Genomic DNA, 19,077 nt, shown 5'->3' with positions numbered 1-19,077 from the left:
ATTACTTACTGTACCCGTGCTGTCCAAGCTCTGTGTGCTACCATGGCAGTCCCTTTTCTCCTCTACATGTGAAGGCAACGTGAAGGGCAGGGAGTTTCTGTTAGGAAGATCCTTTCCTCCTGCCCATGGATCACTAGGAGTAAGATTGGGTGTTGGAGCTTTGGGTACAGAACGCACATGCCAAGGGTCTGCAGGACGGCTTGAGGAAAATAAAAGTGGCTTTTCTGAAGGGGTGGAAGGAAGAGGTCTCCTCTGGGGACGGTTGTCCCCCACCATTGAATGTGGTCTGTCTGGGGGTGGAGGAGGTGGGAGGTCTCGAAGTGTTGGGGGGACAGGCAATGGTTTGTCTTTGTGATGTAAACTACTAGAAACCTGGATGATCACAAAACAAGAAAGACTACAGATCAGTCACATCTGATTAAAGATTTAAAGTAAGAATTTAAGCATTTAAAAAAAAACCCACAAAACAACAAACCTTACCTTACAGCTGACTGACGGGCTACAAGCACCTGGGGAATTTGGGGTTCTTTGTTGCAGCAAATCTAAACGAGGCGGAACAGGTGGTAGGGCAGTTTGTGGGGCAACAGACAAAGGCGATGGGGGTCTCTCAACCTACAAAAAAAAGAATGTTATGGTAAAACTTACCTTCATTAACTTTTTCTTCGAGGTCCATGGGGAACTTTGGGTATGGCTGGTGGAGACCAGGACTGGCACCGAACAGCATAAGCTTGTGAGCCTCCCAGAATGCACTGGGCACCTCTCCCTTCATAGCCCGCCCCGGGATCAGTTTTGGTTAACAAGCCCAAACAAGGAGCTGGAGAGAGGAGAGAAGGAAGAATGGTACACACAGGAAAACACTCAGAAGAGAAGGGAACAGGTGACCGGAAAGGCAAACCACGGACCTCGAAGAAAAAGAGTTGACGAAGGTAAGTTTTACCACAACTCTTTTCTTCTTCGGGGTCCATGATCTCCACAGGGATAACCTTGGGATGTCCCAAAGCAGTTGAAACAGGGAGGGAATGCTCCTATGCTGAAAGAAGGACATCGCGGCCAAAGGTTGCATCCTGGGAGGCAAACGTAAATAAAGGCATAGAACCTAAGAAACGTGAGAGCAGAAGACCAAGTAGCAGCCTTACAGAGTTGTTCAGCAGACGCTCCATGGTGTGCTGCCCACAAAGGACTCACAGAGTGAGTAGAGTGAGCAGAGACTGTACTTTGAACAGGAAGATCAGCCTGTGCATAAGCCTGTGAAATGGTCATGCGGATCCAACGTGCCAACGTTTGCTTATTGGCGGGCCAGCACCACTTGTGGAATTCATAGAGGATGCATAAGGAATCTGTTTTCCAATTTGAACTATTACGGTCCACGTAGAGCACAGACCACATCCAGCACGGCTTCTTCTCGTGAAAGACCAGGCTCCTGGAAGGGCGGTACCACAATTGGTTCGTCGTTGTGGAATTTAGACACTACTTTAGGTAGGTATCCACGTTTTGTACGAAGGACCGCCCGGTTCTGGTGAAAGGGGGGGGGGGGGGGGCACAGGCGAGTGCTCCCAGGTCAGAGACTCTTTGGACTGAAGCTATGGCCAGTAGAAAGTCTTAGCGGTTAACCACTTGAGGTCCACCATTTCAAATACCGGTAGTTAAAAAGGCTTTTGTTGTAAGGCCTGAAGAACCAAGGAAAGAACACAAGGAGCAACAGGCGTGAATATCCTGTCAACCGAGAAAGTCTGCTTCCCAGTTGAGTACTCCCAGAATGACTATATTGCGGAACTAATACATTACGGAGATGGCCGGAAGCTGGAATTCAACCCAGACGAGAATCCGAGTTACTGTACATCCAGCATCACTGCCGCACTGCGATTGCCTCTGTCGATTTATAAAAGCCACTGCCGTGGCATTGTCTGACTGGATTTGTACCGGAGAACTTTTAATGGGCCCGGAGAACTTTTAATGGGCCCGGTATACTGCCTAAAGTTACAGTACATTGATTGGGAGTTCCCTTTACATCAGAGAACAGTGACCCTGAAAGGAGTGACTGCCTGTGACACCTCCCAACCGCAGGAGACTAGCATCCGTGATGAGACCAGTGAGGAATCCAGAATGGTTGCCCCTTGTCCAGGTTGGATGGGTGAAGTCACAATTAGAACAGAATCAATGTCTAAGATTTGATCTGTTGTGGTAGATCTATCCATATGGAGTGTATAAGGTGCTATAGAGGTCTAAAGTCAAATTTGGCGTATTCCACCATGTTGAAGGTGGATAACATGGAACCTATGGTCTGCATTGGCGAATGGATCAAAACCCTTTGCCTGTGAAGTAGGTTGCGGATAAGCAACTGTACTGCTGCCACCTTGTCCAGAGGAAGGAAGATGCGTTGTACGTGGGCATTCAGTACTGCACAGAGGTGAAGCATCCTCTGAGACAGAATGAGCAACGATTTGGCTTAACTGATCAGCCATCCATGACTCTGCAGAAATGACATTGTCACCTAGAGGTGACTGTACAGAACCTCTGGAGACTGCTCTAGAAGGAGGTTGTTTAAGTAAGGGAGTATTTTAGTTCCCTGTTGCTGGAGGTGAGCCGCCATCACAGCCATGAGCTTGGTGAATACCCCTGAGAGCAGTGGACTGCCCAAAGGGCCGTAGGATGACACAGCGGAGATATTTTGATGACAGGGTACTATAGGTACATGAAGGTATGCATCCTGTACATCCAGGGAGAATATATAATGCCCAGGATGCATAGCCAGGACAATGGAAAAGAGCGTCTACATACGAAATTTGGGTACCTTGAGGTATTGTTTGAGCAACTACAGATTCAGGATGGGACGGTATGACCCATTTGGTTTCTGAACCAAAAAAAGTGTAGAATAGAATCCCTGGCCCTGTTGAGACTGTGGAACAGGGATAACGACACTCGACTGTAGCAAGGATAGAATGACTCCCTTCAGTGCCGGAGCTTTCCCGGGGTCTGTCGAGTGGTAGGAAAGTACTGTTTGGGAGGAATCTTCAGAAAGGAGAGAGCGTACCCATGAGAGACAACTTCTTGTACCCAGGAGTCTGTAGTAATTTCACACCATGCAAGGGTGAATGGAAGAAGTCTGCCACCCAGCCTGGGACTGTCAGGCTGCAGTTTTATCCTCTGGCTTGGTAGCTGGACATCTAGCTGCCCAGGCCCACTTGGCACTGTGTGCTTGTCTTGGAAAGGTCTGACCCTTGTCCTTGTCCGAAAGGACCAAGTCCGAGAAAGGCGAAGGTAGACAAGCTATATTGGAGGTTACCGGTTTCAATAATCTTGTCCAGTTCGGATCCAAACAGAAAAACGCCCATGTACAGTAGAGCTTCCAGGGCCTTCTAGGCGTCCGAATCCACTTTCCAGGAACGTAGCCACACTACGCGGTATGCTACAATGGAAACAGCGGAAGCTTTGGAGGATAACAGAACAGAATACAACCCAGCTTCACCAATGTAATAGGCTGCATTCCTAATATTGGCAATAAGAGAAATGTTCTGTGGTAGGCTCAGACATGAAACGGTGTTCAAGTTTGTCAGCCATAGGGGTCTATTCAATTGAAGTCTGATCCACTCCGACATGAATTTGTCGGAATGGATCCGACAGGACCTATTCAATGACCATCTCAAATCAGACTTCAAAAAAGTCAGATTGAGATGAAGGTGCTGAGAGGGGGAGAGCAGTGGCTACAGAAGCTTAGTCGGAGGATGGGGCACCGCCGTCAGACATCACAGCAGTGTCCACCCAGCTCCAGCAAGCGGGACTTCGCTTGCTGGAGCCGGGTGGTTGCTGCCGTGAGCTGCGGCAGTGCCCCATCCTCCGGCTACGCTGCACTGCATGTATTTAAAACGTGTGAACTCCTGCAACAAGCCAGACCTCACAGTAGCGTCCACCCAGCTCCAGCAAGCGGGACCTCGCTTCCGTGAGTGGCGGTGGTAACCCATCCTCCGGCTACACTGCTGTAACCGCTGCTCTCCCCCATCTCAGCACCCTCATCTCCATCTGGCTTTTTTAAAGTCAGATTGAGATGGTCGGAAACCTGTCGGATTTGGCCCCGTTTCCGACAGAAGCATGTGGAATGGCAGCCATTCCGCCGATCCACGTGCTTTCTGACAACTCAAATTCCCTGATTTGTCGTATAAAAAAAGCTGGGGATTGAATAGGTCCTGAAAAAGTTGAAAACTACCGTTTTTCAGACAAGACTGCAGTTTCGACTTCAATTGAATATACCCCTAAGTTTCTATGCCTTTAGCCACCCAGGCAGTAGCCGTAATCGGTCTGGCTGTGGCTCCTGTAAGGGAGTACAAAAATTTAAGACACTCATCCAGTTGTCTATCTGGTAGTTTTTTAAGAGAGGATGCAGTCTGGATAGGGAGGATGGAACTTTTAATTAAATGTGTCACATGATCATCTACCTTAGGTGGATTTTCCAATTTTGCATAATCAGTTGCGTGTAACAGTTAAAAGGATCTGAGCCTTTTAGGAACCGTACATTTCTTAAGAGTTTTCCAGGCATCATCATCCCTAGCTTCCGAGAAGTGATCCGAGTGCGGAAACACAGCTACCACTACCCTCTGCCGCTTGTGCAGAGGATCCTTAGTCATAGGGGCTAGTTCATTGTCTTCTAGTTGATGTGACAATTTAATTGCCCTGATTAATGCAGGGGAATTCTGCATCAGAAATCTCACTTCGATTTGCAGGAGCAGATGATTCTTCAGAATCAGAGAGTGGCATAGACTTTGAGGAAGGCACAGGGGTGTATTCAATAGCTGTCGGAAGCTGCCGTCTTGTCGGAAAGATGGAAGCTTCTGACATTTTGGTCGGAAGGGGTTCCGACCTATTCAAAATGTGCAGTTTTTTCCCCCCCAAGTCACGAATTCCTGACTTCTCGGAAAACATGTGGACAGTATGCTTAGTGGCAGTAGGTGTGCAGGCAGTGCTACCTGGCCCTGTACTAAGTGCTAAAAGTGCAGCAGAGGAAGCAGCCAAATTCTGTACAGAGTTAGAGAAGGAGTCTGGATGAGTGGCGCTGCAATAGCCTGATAAACAGGCTGTAGTGGCTGCTGGAAGCCCACAGGGGGAGCCATTGTGGGTTATACTGGATGTGGTAAACCCATAGGGGGAGCCACAGGAGGGGTACCAATATGGTCAGCAATCTTTGCCAGTAGAGTAGAAAGAGAAGCTTATGGAGGCTTTAAACTGGAACCAGGTGGGGGGCCGAGGTGCTCAGAGGCACCAAACAAGCTGTGCACTGACCATCCTGTGATAAATCCTGGAGGTAAAACCTCCATTTTACAGGTATTGCATGCTACAAGCCTTGCTTTTGCTAGACATGACTAAGGCGTGTACACACACAATATGGTAATGGTCAGTTTGCAACTGGAACAGTATGTGACAAAGAGCATTTACAAATACAATGTAATGTGAGGCAGATTAAACCCAAAACATACCAGTTATCAAGGGTTACTTAATAACAGTGAAAGTACAGTGAAAGCAATTATAATGTACAGAGAGGCAAGATAAAAGTACAAGCATAACTAGTATAAGTCACAAACAAGGCAGAAACACAATTTTAACTGCAATGGGCACTGAGATCAACTACAAAGCCATGTGGAGAAGGCTGGTAGGATGCAGTGCTGTATATAACCTGACAGTGAGGACAGGTATACTGACTCAGCTCAAAGCTTCTGGAGACCTGTAGAGCTAAGCTATGGCTGACCAGCGGCTCTGTGAAGGAGGATGGAGGAGCAGAAGCCCCGGGCGGGAAGACCGCAGTTGAATAGCAGCCTGGGCTGACCTCCCCTTTGCCGACTTCCACAACCAGTACTCCTTGCCTGTATTGAGGGTCCCCAATGCCAGATTACATAAAGCCCTGGTGGTCTAGGTCGTCCACAGGGCATGCCATGGTCTGGGAGCACGTCAGTGATGCCGGTCTATCTCCCGGGATCGGAGGCATAGGACTGTGCAATGCGCGGGTCCTTCAAGCAGGAGCCAGCCTTACTTACCCCCCCTGCCCCCCCTCGTATGTATCCGGTGCAGTCCTGAGTGTCCCCTGTGCCTCCTCTAGTAAAAAAGTGTGCCAGGGAATCCAAACAAAATATCCGACCCTTGTGGTATTGCGGCCCGGTGGGGGTGTAGGAGCATCAGTGCTGGTATCCCCCTGGACTGCCAGGCGCTGAATGCTCACAAAAATAGAAAAGCTTGGGCTGCACTGCTGCAGCCCCTGTTCAGTGGTGAGCAATCCTGCTAGCACTGAAAAAAAACTTGAAGTGCCTGAGCATGGGGTGGGGCATGAGGGGAGGGGAGCCCAGTGGGATTCTCAGAAGCTTATGTTCAGTTCCAGCCCTGGTCTCCACCAGCCATACCCACAGTTATCCCTGTGGAGACCATGGACCACAAAGAAAAAATTTAACTTGAATTGGACAAAACTGTTAAAAGCAGTAACTGAAAAATTTACAGTAGCAGCCCTGCATAAAAAGTCTACTATATAAAGCCAATAGAAATTTTTTATATATATATATATATATATATATATATATATATATATATATATTCTTGTGAAGAAACATTTGCAAGTCAGTCTAGTACCAGAATGACCTAAAAAAAAAAAAAAAAAAAAAGACATACCTTGGCCCCAGCTAACATGAATAGAGAATCATTTCCACTGTCCTCGTCATCATCGTCATAACACGGGGAAGGTGCGCCATCAAGACAGTGTCGCAACATTTCTGCCATACCGCCACCTCTTGGGTCAAAGGGATCCACTACAATTGGTTCAGTTCCTTTAATTTCACAGCGGCAGAACGGGCAGCCTTGTCCCTCCGACTCCTGAATGGGAAAATAATAAACAAATTAAAAAAAAAGAACTGAAGTTGAGTTTCTCAATAGAAAGATTTAGAAAGAAAAAAAAAAAAAAAATAGATAAAAGCTGACCTGCCAGGAAGTGAGGCATGATGTGCACATCAGATGTCCACAGGGTTCAATCTTAACATCTTTATCATTTTCAGCACATATCTTGCAGAGCTGGAAGGTGGAGCCCATTTCACAATACAGCTCATACTGCTCCTGAGGGAGTCGGGGAAATAAAAATAAATAAAAAAAGTACAAAAGAAAGTTAACATTTACAGCACATTACACTAAAAGTGGCAACAGGGACGGCCTAAATGTTATACAAAAGCAAGGAAATAAAAAAATAATATATAAAATATATTTTACTTACTTAGCGGTAAATCCTTTTCTCGTAGTCCAGAAGAGATGTTAGGGGAATCTAGTACGATGGGGTATAGACTGGGTCCAAAGGAGCCAGTGCACTTTAAATTTCTTCAACTGGACGTGCTGGCTCCTCCCCTCTATGCCCCCTTCCACAGGGTGTTATAGGTAAAATAGTGCCCGAAGGAGAAAGGACATACTTGAGAGAAGGAACATAACGATGAGTGGTGAGATTTACACACCACTAACATAATACAACCAGCAACGGCAGGTAACAAGACAACAGCTGAACAGGTAACCATAGAAGAGATAACCTGCAGAAAGTCAACGCACTGAGGCGGGCGACCAATATCCCTTAAGGACAAAAGAAAAGGATTTACCGGTAATTAAAATCCTATTTTCTCTAGCATCCATAAGGTATATTGGGGGAATCTAGTACGATGGGGACGTCCCAAAGCTTCCAGAACGGGCGGGAATGTGCAGAGACGTCTGCAGCACCGCCTGCCCAAGCTGGGAATCCTCTTTGGCCAGGGTATCAAACCTGCAGAACATCAGAAAAGTGCTCTTCCCCGACCAGGTAGCAGCTCAGCATAGTTGCAAAGCCGAGACTCCACGGGCTGCCGCCCAAGAAGACCCCACCAATCTAGTAGAGTGGGCCTTCAGAGACTGTGGAACAGGTAAGGCTGCCGACAAAAACTTGTTGGATAGTAAGCCTAAGCCAACGAGCAATGGACTTCTTTGAAGCAGGGCAACCCTTTTTCTGTGCAACATAAAGCATGAACAAGTATTCACTCTTTCTGATCAGAGCCGTTCTCTTGACATAGATCTTCAAGGCTCGCAGAGCATCCAAAGCCTCCAGAGGAGCAGAAGTGCTAGAACCACAATAGGTTGATTCAACTGGAACGCAGAGACGACCTTTGTCAGGAACTGCTGCCTAGTCCTGAATGCCGCTCTGTCTCCACAAAAGACCAAAGTAGGGGCTTTTACACGATAAGGCCCCCCAATTCTGAGACATGTCTAGCAGAAGCCTGGGCCATGAACATCACAGTCTTCCACGTGAGGTACTTGTCTTCTATCGTCACCAGAGGTTCAAACCAGGAGGACCGTAGAAATTCCAACACTACATTCAAATCCCAGGGAGCCGTGGGTGGCACAAGAGGAGGTTGAATGTGAAGCATCCCTTGAAAGAAGGTCTGTAACTTCAGCCAAAACTGCCAATTTCTTCTGGAAGAAAATGGAGAGTGCGGAAATCTGGACCTTAATGGAACCCAGACGTAAGCCCTTATCTACACCAGGCTGCAGGAAACGTCCCAAGTGGAACTCCACAGGCGGATATGTGCGGTCCTAGCACGAAGATACATCTTCTCCCGATATGATAGTGTTTTACAGTCACAGGTTTCCTGGCCTGAACCATGGTAGCAATAACCTTTTTGGAAAGGCCCTTGTGAGCTAGGATGTTCCGCTCAATCTGCATGCTGCCAAACGAAGCTGCCGTAAGTCCGGGAAGATGAACTGACCTTGTTGAAGAAGTTCTCTTCTCAGTGGCAGAGGCAAAGGGTATTCGATGGACATGTCCAGAAGATCCGCGTACCATGCCCTCTGAGACCGATCCGTGGCAATCAGAATTGCCTGGACTCCTTGATTCCCGATTCACTTAAGCACCCATGGGAGCAATGGAATCGGAGGAAACAGACAGACCAGCCAGTAAGGCCAAGGTGACGTCAGTGCATCCACTGCCCTCGCCTGAGGGTCCCTGGTTCGTGAGCAATACCAATGAAGCTTCTTGTTGAGTCGAGCAGCCATCACGTCGATTTGTTGGCCACTCCACCGGTCGATGATCTGCTGAAACACCTGATGGTGAAGCCCCCACTCTCCGGGTGGAGATCGTGACGACTCAGGAAGTCCGCTTCCCAGTTGTTTACTCCCAGAATGAAGATTGCGGGCAGTGCTCTTGCATTTCTTTCTGCCCACAGGAGTATCTTTGACACCTCTCACATGCAGGCCCTGCTTTTTGATCCTCCTTGTTGATTGATGTACGCTACTGTCGTGGCGTTGTCAGACTGTACTTGGATTACTTAATCCCTGAGGAGAGGACTGAATAAGAGCGTTGTAGATCGCCTGAAATTCCAGAATGTTGATCCGAAGGAGGGCTTCGTGGGCTGACCACCTTCCCTGGAACGGAGCCCCCTGGGTGACAGCTCTCCATCCTCAGACTCGCATCTGTTGTGAGGAGTATCCAATCCTGAATCCCGAAACTTCAGCCATCCAGTAGGTTGGAGGACTGCAGCCACCACACAAGGGAAATCCTGGCCTGAGGTGACAGCCGTATTATCCGGTGCATCTGAAGATGTGATCCGGACCACTTGCTCAGGAGATCCAATTGAAATGCTCTGGAATGGAACCTTCCATACAGGATCGAGGCAACCATCTGCCCCAACAATCTTATACAAAGATGGATGGATATTCGAGTAGGCAAGAGAACCATGTGGATCATCTCCTTAAGTGTTCTCGCTTTGTCTTCTGGGAGGAACACTTTTTGGCCACAGTATCCAGCAACATTCCCAGGAACAGGAGCTGCTGAGTTGCCTCCAGGTGGGATTTCTGTAAATTGAGGATCCACCCTGTGTGACAGGAGATTGATAGTGCGGTCTATATGGAGCAATAAAAGCTCCCTGGATCTTGCTTCTATTAGGAGATAGTCCAGGTAAGGGACATTACCGACACCCAGGACCCGGAGTTGGAAAACCATCTCCGCCATCACCTTCGTGAACACCCTCGGAGCTGTGGACAGGCCGAAGGGTGGCGCCTGGAACTGATCGTTCAGCAGGGCAAACCTCAGGTAAGCCTGATGGTGTCCAAATCAAGATATGGAAATAGGCGTCCCTTATATCCAGGGAGACCATGAACGCCTGTTCTTCCAGACCCGCAATCACTGCTACCAAGGATTCCAACCCTTGAACCCAAAAACCTCTAGTAAGGGTTCAAGGATTTCAGATTCAAAATGGGTCATGCCGAAACACACGATTTCGGTACCACTAACAGGTTGGAGTAATAACCCTTGCACTGTTGTTGCAGTTGCACTGGAACAATGACTTGGGACTGGACCAATTTTGGGATGGCCTGTTGCAGCGTAATACGCGTATTACTCCAAAACGGTTAAGCTTGATTTGAAAATCGGTGGGGAGGAGCACCGTCGAACTCCAGCTTGTAACCCTGAGAAATGAGGTCCTGCACCCAGGTATCCCGGCAGGAACTATCCCAGATGCAGCTGAAGTGACACAGCCGAGCTACTACCACGAGATACCCTCGGGGTGGGCGGGCACGGTCATGCTGAGGCCTGGAAGCTGAAATGGTGCTCTGTTCCTGGTAACCTGCAGCTGCTGGCTTTTTTGCCTTACCTCTGGTGCCTCGTGTAGCGTTTGAGACGCCTCTGGTTCAAGATAGAAACATAGTGGTCCGAAAGGACTGAGTAGATGGCCCCGTGTAGGAATGCCTAGCCGGTGGGGCTCCAGAGGGGAGAAACGTGGAATTCTGCGCAGTAGCTTTGGAAACCCACAAAACCAACTCAACCCCGAATAGCCACTCCCCTGAGAAAGGGAGAGACACCATACTAAGCTTGGAATCTGCGTCCGCTATCCACTGGCGCTGCCATAAAGCTCTGCGCGCAGACACTGCAATGGCAGTAGTACCCACCTTAATAGGCCCTCTCTCTTTAATGGAGTCGCACAGGACACAAGCAGTATCCTGAATGTGTTTGATCAGAGTAACCATACTCACCAGAGACCTATCCCCCGCGAGGCCCTCTTGAACTGGCCCGCCCAGGTGTGAATGACGTGTCAACCAGCAACCTGCTATCACAGGTCTTTGTGATATACCAGAATAGACTTCAGTGTAGTCTTCTACTTTTCTATCCCCAGGGTCCTTCAAAAGCTGAGGAGCCAGGGACTGGTAATACCACCTCTTTAGACAGGTGTGAGACAGAGGCGTCAACAGCCGGGGGATCTTCCCAGTTATTCCTGCCTTCAGGGGAAAATGGATAAGTGTTAAGAAGCATCTGGCCATCTGGAATTTTTTATCAGGATTTTTCAAGGTCAACTTTAAACATATCATCTAATTCCTTAGAATTAGAGAAAGTGACCCTAACCTTTTTCTGTGAGGAAAAAGACGACTGCTTTACTGCATCGTCTTCTAGTGGGAGTTTTAACACATCCCTGATAGCAATTATGAGGGGCTCAAACCTTTATGCAGGTGAATCCTCAATAATAGGGCCCATCTCCTCCCCCTCGTTCTGTCCCTCTTCATCAGTTACTGAGAGTAAGCAGGCAGCCCACGTGGATGTGGCCTTGAGCTAGGGATAAGGGTCTGTCCTCTGCCACTTGCATCCAGGTCTGCTATACAGCCTGCTGCAGTCGCTGTGTCCTATGACTATTTGCTGAGGGCCGAGAGAACATGTCCGCCATCCAGGGGGTTTAAACAGGACGGCAGCTGCACCCCCTCCCACCAGCCTCCTCACAAGCCTGTTAAGACTTGCAACATTATTCATGAGAAGGAAGGAGGGGGGAGGGGGGAGAATCTGAATGTGCATAAATGGTGTTTACCACATTCACAGGAGACAATCTATCACAACACACAGACAGTGTACAAGCAAGTCAGCCCTTGATTGGCATGCGAGTAGGAGACCCAGAGAAAATGACCAGCACACCAAGCCTAGCAGACTCGGGGAGATTGCAGGCTGTAACTTTTTACTGTGACTCAGTGGAACACCTGTGTTTTTTCCTTATGAGAACTATTTACAAGTATAATAGCTTCTCTACCCCTTTCTAACACCCCTATATGTATCTGGAGTGTTGGAGGATCTGTGTGCCTGCTACTACTGGATGCAGAGGAAGGAGCCAAAAAGCTGCTTATCTCGCTCTACGGTAGCTCCGCACCCCTGCAATGTCGCCGGAGCTATACACTTATTTATACTGGCAAATGTCTCATTTTGGTGTAAAACGTAATATAAATGCCTGTTTTCACAATAGTGTGCCACTGTACACAGGGTGCTACAGTGGGTCCCCCTCAGCAGGGTCCCGTATGCCGCACCCGCGGACTGCCGCACCATGAACCGGGGCCACCGGTTTGTACTCACCACTGATGTCACCTTCGGGCTTTCATCAGGGGTATGCGGCGTGCTGCGATTGTGACTGCAAAGGCACAGTGCCCTGCAGCACAACAACCTCTCAGAATGGTGGTCCTGCTGTGGGGAAGCGGCTCTGACACCTCGTAAGGCCGGTGACCGCCCCCCTCTAACTCCCACGGTGCAGGTATGCCGTTGCCCAAACAGCATACCGAAAATAACCAAGCATTTAAAAAGAAACTGAGGAAAACTCTGGAGATTGCAAAGTGCGCATCATCTCTTGAGGGCATTTTTTCTAAACTGCCTGTGGGAGGGGGCATAGAGGGAACGAGCCAAGACTCCCAGTTGAAGAAATTTAAAGTGAACCAGCTCTTTTGGACCCCGTCTATACCCCATCGTACTAGATTCCCCAATATCCCTTATGGATGGTAGAGAAAAATATGATTTTAATACCTACCGGTAAATCCTTTAATACTAGTCCGTAGAGGATGCTGGGGACTCCAAAAGGACCATGGGGTACAGACGGGATCCGCAGGAGACATGGGCACACTATAAGACTTTGAATGGGTGTGTACTGGCTCCTCCCTCTATGCCTCTCCTCCAGACCTCAGTTATAGGAACTGTGCCCAGGGAGACAGACATTGAGGAAAAGGATTTTTGCTAACCAAGGGTGAGAAACACACCAGCTCACACCACAAAACACCGTACAACATGGTTTACATGCAATACCAGTTAACAGTATGAACTAAAAACAGCAACAAGCTGAATATAACCAATATACAACCTTCGTGTAACAGAAAACAATGACCATCAACACAACTGCAAGTAACAGTCCGCACTGGGACGGGCGCCCAGCATCCTCTATGGACTAGGAGAAAAGGATTTACCGGTAGGTATTAAAATCCTATTTTCTCTTACGTCCTAGAGGATGCTGGGGACTCCAAAAGGACCATGGGGTCTATACCAAAGCTCCAGACTGGGCGGGAGAGTGAAGACTACTCTGCAGCACCGATTGAGCAAACATGAGGACCTCATCAGCCAGGTATCATACTTGTAGAACTTAGCAAAGATGTTTGAACCCAACCACGTAGCTGCTCGGCAAAGTTGAAGTGCAGAGACTACTTGGGCAGCCGCCCAAGATGAGCCCACCTTCCTGGTATAATGGGCTTTTACTGACTTCGGCAACGGCAATGCCGCCGTACAATGGGCATGCTGAATCGTATTACAGATCCAGCGTGCAAGAGTTTGCTTGGAAGCAGGAGCCCCAATTTTGTTGGGAACATATAGGACAAACAGAGCCTCTGATTTCCTAATTTGAGCCGTTCTGGGGACATAAATTTTCAAAGCTTACGACATCGAGAGATTTTGGCATTGCCACGGCATCCGTAGCCACAGGAAGCACAATAGGTTGATTTATGTGAAACGAAGAAACCACCTTCGGCAGAAATTGTTGACGAGTTCTCAATTCCGCTCTATCCACATGGAAAATCAAATAGGGGCTCTTGCAAGACAAAACCGCCAATTCAGACACCCGTTTTGCGGACGCCAAGGCCAAAAGCATGACCACTTTCCAAGTGAGAAATTTCAACACAACCTTTCGCAAAGGTTCAAACCAGTGAGACATAAGAAATTGTAACACCACGTCAAGATCCCACGGTGCCACGGGTTGCACAAACGGAGGAAGGATGTATCACTACCTTCACGAAAGTCTGAACCTCTGGAAGGGCGACCAATTCTTTTTGAAAGAATATAGATAAAGCTGAAATCTGCACCTTAATTTCAGGCCTGCATCCACGCCTGCCTGCAAAAAATAGAGGAAACGACCCAGCTGAAACTCCTCCGTAGGAGTTTTCTTGGCTTCACACCAAGACACATACTTTCTCCAAATACGGTGATAATGATTCGCCGTGACCTCCTTTCTAGCCTTGAGGAGAGTGGGTACGACCTCCCCGGGAATAGACTTTCGAGCTAGTATTTGGCGTTCAACCTCCACGCCGTCAAACGCGGCCGCGGTAAGTCCTGGAAGACGCATGGCCCCTGCAGTAACAGATCCTCTAGGAGAGGAAGAGGCCAGGGATCTTCTATGAGCAATTCCTGAAGATCCGGATACCAGACCCTCCGTGGACAATCTGGAACAATGAGTACCGCCTGAACCCTTGTTCTTCTTATGATCCTCAACACTTTTGGAATGAGTGGAAGTGGAGGGAACACACATACCGACTGAAACACCCACGGAGTTACCAGGGCGTCCACTGCACTGGCTTGAGAGTCCCTCGACCTGGAACAATATCTCGGAAGCTTCTTGTTGAGGCGAGATGCCACCATGTCTATTTGAGGAATTCCCCAACGACTTGTCACTTCTGCAAAGACCTCTTGATAAAGACCCCACTCTCCTGGATGGAGATCGTGTCTGCTGAGTAAGTCTGCTTCCCAGTTGTCCATGCCCGGAAGGAAGACGACTGACAGAGCGCTCACGTGCTTTTCCACCCAGCGGAGAACATTTGTGGCCTCCGCCATCGCCGCTCTGCTCTTTGTTCCGCCCTGGCGGTTTATGTACGCCACCGCTGTTACGTTGTCAGACTGAATCAGGACAGGTAGACCTCAAAAGCAAGCGTTCCGCTTGCAGAAGGCCGTTGTAAATGGCTCTTAATTCCAGAACGTTTATGTGCAGACAAGCTTCCTGGCTTGACCATTTTCCCTGGAAATTTCTTCCTTGTGTGACTGCTCCCCAACCTCGGAGACTTGCATCCGTGGTCAGCAGGACCCAATCCTGGATCCCGAATCTGCGTACCTCTAGGTGGTGAGAAATTTGAAGCCACCACAGGAGAGATATTCTGGTCCTGGAAGATAGACTTATTTTCCGGTGCATGTGTAGGTGAGACCTGGACCACTTGTCCAACAGGTCCCACTGAAATACCCGGGCATGAAACCTGCCATCTCCTTGACCATGGTCTGGATTTCCAGAGCTTTGTCCACTGGGAGAAATACTTTCTGCAGTTCCGTGTCCAGAATCATGCCCAGGAACGAGTCGAGTTGTCGGAATCAACTGTGATTTTGGCAAATTTAGAATCCAACCGTGTTGTTGCAGAATCGTCAGGGAGAGTGCCACGTTTCTTAGCAACTGTTCCTTTGATCTCGCCTTTATCAGGAGATCGTCCAAGTATGGGATAATTGTGACACCCTGCTTGCATAGGAGTACCATCATTTATACCATTACTTTGGTGAAGACCCTCGGGGCCGTGGAAAGACCAAACGGCAACGTCTGAAATTGGTAATGACAATCCTGCACCACAAACCTCAGGAAAGCTTGATGTGGAGGATATATTGGGACATGTAAGTAGGCATCTTTTATGTTGACTGACACCATAAAATCCCCCCCTTCCAGACTGGAGATCACTGCTCGAAGAGATTCCATCTTGAACTTGAAAGTTTTCAAGTACAGATTGAGGGATTTTAGGTTCAGGCTGAGCCATCCGGCTTTGGTACGACAAAGAGGCTCGAATAAAACCCTTCTCCCCGTTGAGACAGGGGTACTGTGACAATGACACGCTGTTGACACAGCTTTTGTATCGCAGCACTCACTACTTCCCTTTCTGGGATAGAAACTGGCAAGGCTGATTTGAAAAATCGGTGGGGGGGGGGGCACCTCCTGAAACTCCAGTTTGTACCCTTGGGACACTATGTCTAACACCCAAGGATCCAGGCCTGAGTGAAACCAGACCTGACTGAAGAGTCGGAGATGCGCCCCCACCAGTGCGGACTCCCGCAGCGGAGCCCCAGCGTCATGCGGTGGACTTGGCAGAAGCTGGGGAGGACTTCTGGTCCTGGGAGCCTGGCACAGCAGGCGACCTTTTTCCCCTTCCTCTACCTTTAGAGCTAAGGAAGGACGACCCTCTTCCTTTTTTATATTTATTAGGCCGAAAGGACTGCATCTGATAATGGGGTGCCTTTTTCTGCTGTGCAGGAACATAAGGAAGAAAGGATGACTTACCCACTGTAGCGGTAGACACCAGGTCAGTGAGGCCGTCACCAAACAAGACACTACCTTTATATGGGAGAGCTTCCATAGCCTTCTTAGAGTCGGCATCAGCATAACATTGATGAATCCACAGCGCTCTCCTGGCCCAGACTGCCATGGCATTAGCCCTTGATCCCAAGAGGCCAATATCCCTCGCCGCATCCTTTAGGTAAGCTGCCGCGTCCCTGTTATAACCGAGAGTGAAAAGAATGTTATCCCAATCCAGAGTATCCATGTCAGATGCCAAATTATCAGCCCACTTAGCAATAGCACTACTCACCCATGCCGACGCCACGGCAGGTCTGAGCAGTGCACCCGTAGTGACATAAATGGCTTTTAATGTCGTTTCCTGCTTATGATCCGCAGGGTCCTTTAGGGCAGCAGTGTCAGGAGACGGAAGCGTCACCTTCTTGGACAGCCGTGATAGAGCCTTGTCCACATAGGGAAAAGTGGGAGTCATCTCCCAATCGTCAGAGGGGAAAGGATATGCCATAAGAATTCTCTTGGGAATCTGCCACCTTTTATCAGGAGATTCCCAAGCTTTTTCACAAAGAGCATTCAGTTCATGAGAGGGAGGAAACGTCACCTCAGGCTTCTTTCCCTTATACAAACAAACCCTTGTATCTGGAACAGCAGGTACTTCAGAAATACGTAAAACATCTTTAATAGCCACAATCATGTACTGAATACTCTCAACCAATTTTGGATGTAAACTGGCCTCACTATAGTTGACACTGGAATCAGAGTCCATGTCAGTATCCGTATCAGCTATTTGGGTAAATGAACGCTTTTGTGACCCTGAGGGGGCCTGTGCCTGAGACTAGGCGTCCTCCATGGATTTTCTCCATGTTTGTGTCTGAGAATCAGATTTATCCATCCTTTTAGTCAATAACGCCACATTTGCATTCAATGTACTCAACATATTCACCCAATCAGCAGTCGGCGGTGCCGACAGTCACTCCCAAATCCTTCTATGCGCTCCCAGCAACTTCCTCCGGGGAGGAGCACTCAGCCTCAGACATGTCGACACACCATACCGACACGCTCTCACACACACTGGCTATAGGCGACAGACCCACAGGGAAACCCGTTAGAGAAACACAGGGAGTTTACCAGCTCACACCCCAGCGCCTATTTCAATGCTGAGAAAGAATATCTGCGCTGTTATAATAGCACCAAATTACTGTGCGCCCCCTCCCCCCCGTTTTTCTCCCTGTTACTTGATCAGGAGAGTGGAGGTCTGAGCCAGCGTCTCTGCAGTCTGGAGAGAGAAAATGGCGCTGGTAAGCTGTGAGGGCTAAGCCACGCCCCCACTCGGCACGCTGTAGTCCCGCTCAAATTTGAATCTTTATACTGGCGGGGGCTTATATTTAGTGCCCAGGCACTTAAAATATATCTCTTTTAGCCAGTCATTACCTCAGTAACATGCTGCCCAGGGCGCCCTCCCTGCGCCCTGCACCCTGTAAGTGCCGTTGGAAGTACGTGTGGGAGCATGGCGCACAGCGCGACCGCTGCGCTGTACCTCGTTAATGAAGTCTTTTGCCTTCACTGAAGTCTTCTGTTCTTCTATATACTCACCCGGCTTCTTTCTTCTGGCTTCTGTGAGGGGGTTGACGGCGCGGCTCCGGGAACATGCAGCTAGGCGCACCAAGTGATTGAACCTTCTGGAGCTAATGGTGTCCAGTAGCCTAAGAAGCAGGGCCTTTAACTCAGAAGAAGTAGGTCTGCTTCTCTCCCCTAACTCCCACGAAGCCTGTAGCCAGCAGGTCTCACTGAAAATAAAAAACCTAACAGAAAGTCTTTCAGAGAAATTCAGGAGAGCTCCCCTAGCGTGTGTCCTGTCTCTCTGGGCACAGAATCTAACTGAGGTCTGGAGGAGGGGCATAGAGGGAGGAGCCAGTTCACACCCATTCAAAGTCTTAAGGTGCATACACACGGAGAGATTTTGACTATGAGAGATTTTGACTAACTTTTCCCTTGAACTGGCAGTAGGAGATTTTGACTAACTTTACCAGAGATTTTGTCTAACTATGCAAGAGATTTTGGCTATGGGAGATTTTGGCTATGGGAGATTTTGACTATCTCATTTAAATAAGGGGATGAGTGTCATATATAGGACGATTTTACAGGGTGGCTGGTATTTAAATAGCCAAAAGTAAAAAAAAAAATTTGCGTGGGGTCCCCCCTCCTATGTAAAACCAGCCTCGGGCTCTTTGAGCCAGTCCTGGTTGTTAAAATACAGAGGAAAAAATGAGTAGGGTTCCCCTATATTTAGACAACCAGCACCGGGCTCTGCATCCGGTCCTGGTTTAAAAAATACGGGGGACAAAAGACATAGGGGTCCCCCGTATTTTTCAAACCAGCACCGGGCTCCACTAGCCAGGGAGATAATGCCACAGCCGGGGGACACTTTTATATTGGTCCCTGCGGCCGTGCCATTACCCCCCCAACTAGTCACCCCTGGCCGGGGTACACTGGAGGAGTGAGGACCCCTTAAATAAAGGAGTCCCCCCCTCCAGCCACCCAAGGGCCAGGGGTGAAGCCCGAGGCTGTCCCCCCCCATCCGTGGGCGGTGGATGGGAGGCTGATAGCCTTTCAATAGTAATATTGTTCTTTACAGGTGGCCTACAGGTCCCAGCAAGCCTGCCCCAGCATGCTGGCACTTGGAGAACCACAAGTGCCAGCATGCCCGGACATAAAGGGCCCGCTGGCACCT

General features: G+C 48.8%; 1 protein-coding gene across 2 annotated transcripts in view; it reads right to left on the bottom strand.

Moving 5' to 3' along the window:
* The window catches only part of CBL (Cbl proto-oncogene), a 334,599-nt gene that overhangs the window by 144,159 nt on the left and 171,363 nt on the right, over nt 1-19,077 (bottom strand). For both annotated transcript variants that reach the window (XM_063942916.1, XM_063942917.1), the window contains exons 8-11: nt 6,949-7,080; nt 6,643-6,843; nt 481-612; nt 10-372 (exon numbers count right to left, since the gene is read on the bottom strand). In XM_063942916.1, coding sequence (XP_063798986.1) covers nt 10-372; nt 481-612; nt 6,643-6,843; nt 6,949-7,080 — 828 coding nt within the window. The remainder of the gene's footprint in view (nt 1-9; nt 373-480; nt 613-6,642; nt 6,844-6,948; nt 7,081-19,077) is intronic.

This window comes from Pseudophryne corroboree, chromosome 10 (genome assembly GCF_028390025.1).
Source record: "Pseudophryne corroboree isolate aPseCor3 chromosome 10, aPseCor3.hap2, whole genome shotgun sequence".
NCBI classification, from domain to species: Eukaryota; Metazoa; Chordata; class Amphibia; order Anura; family Myobatrachidae; genus Pseudophryne; species Pseudophryne corroboree.
The sequence above is the reverse complement of the archived record's forward strand: the minus strand, read 5'-3'. Positions and strand labels throughout refer to the sequence as shown.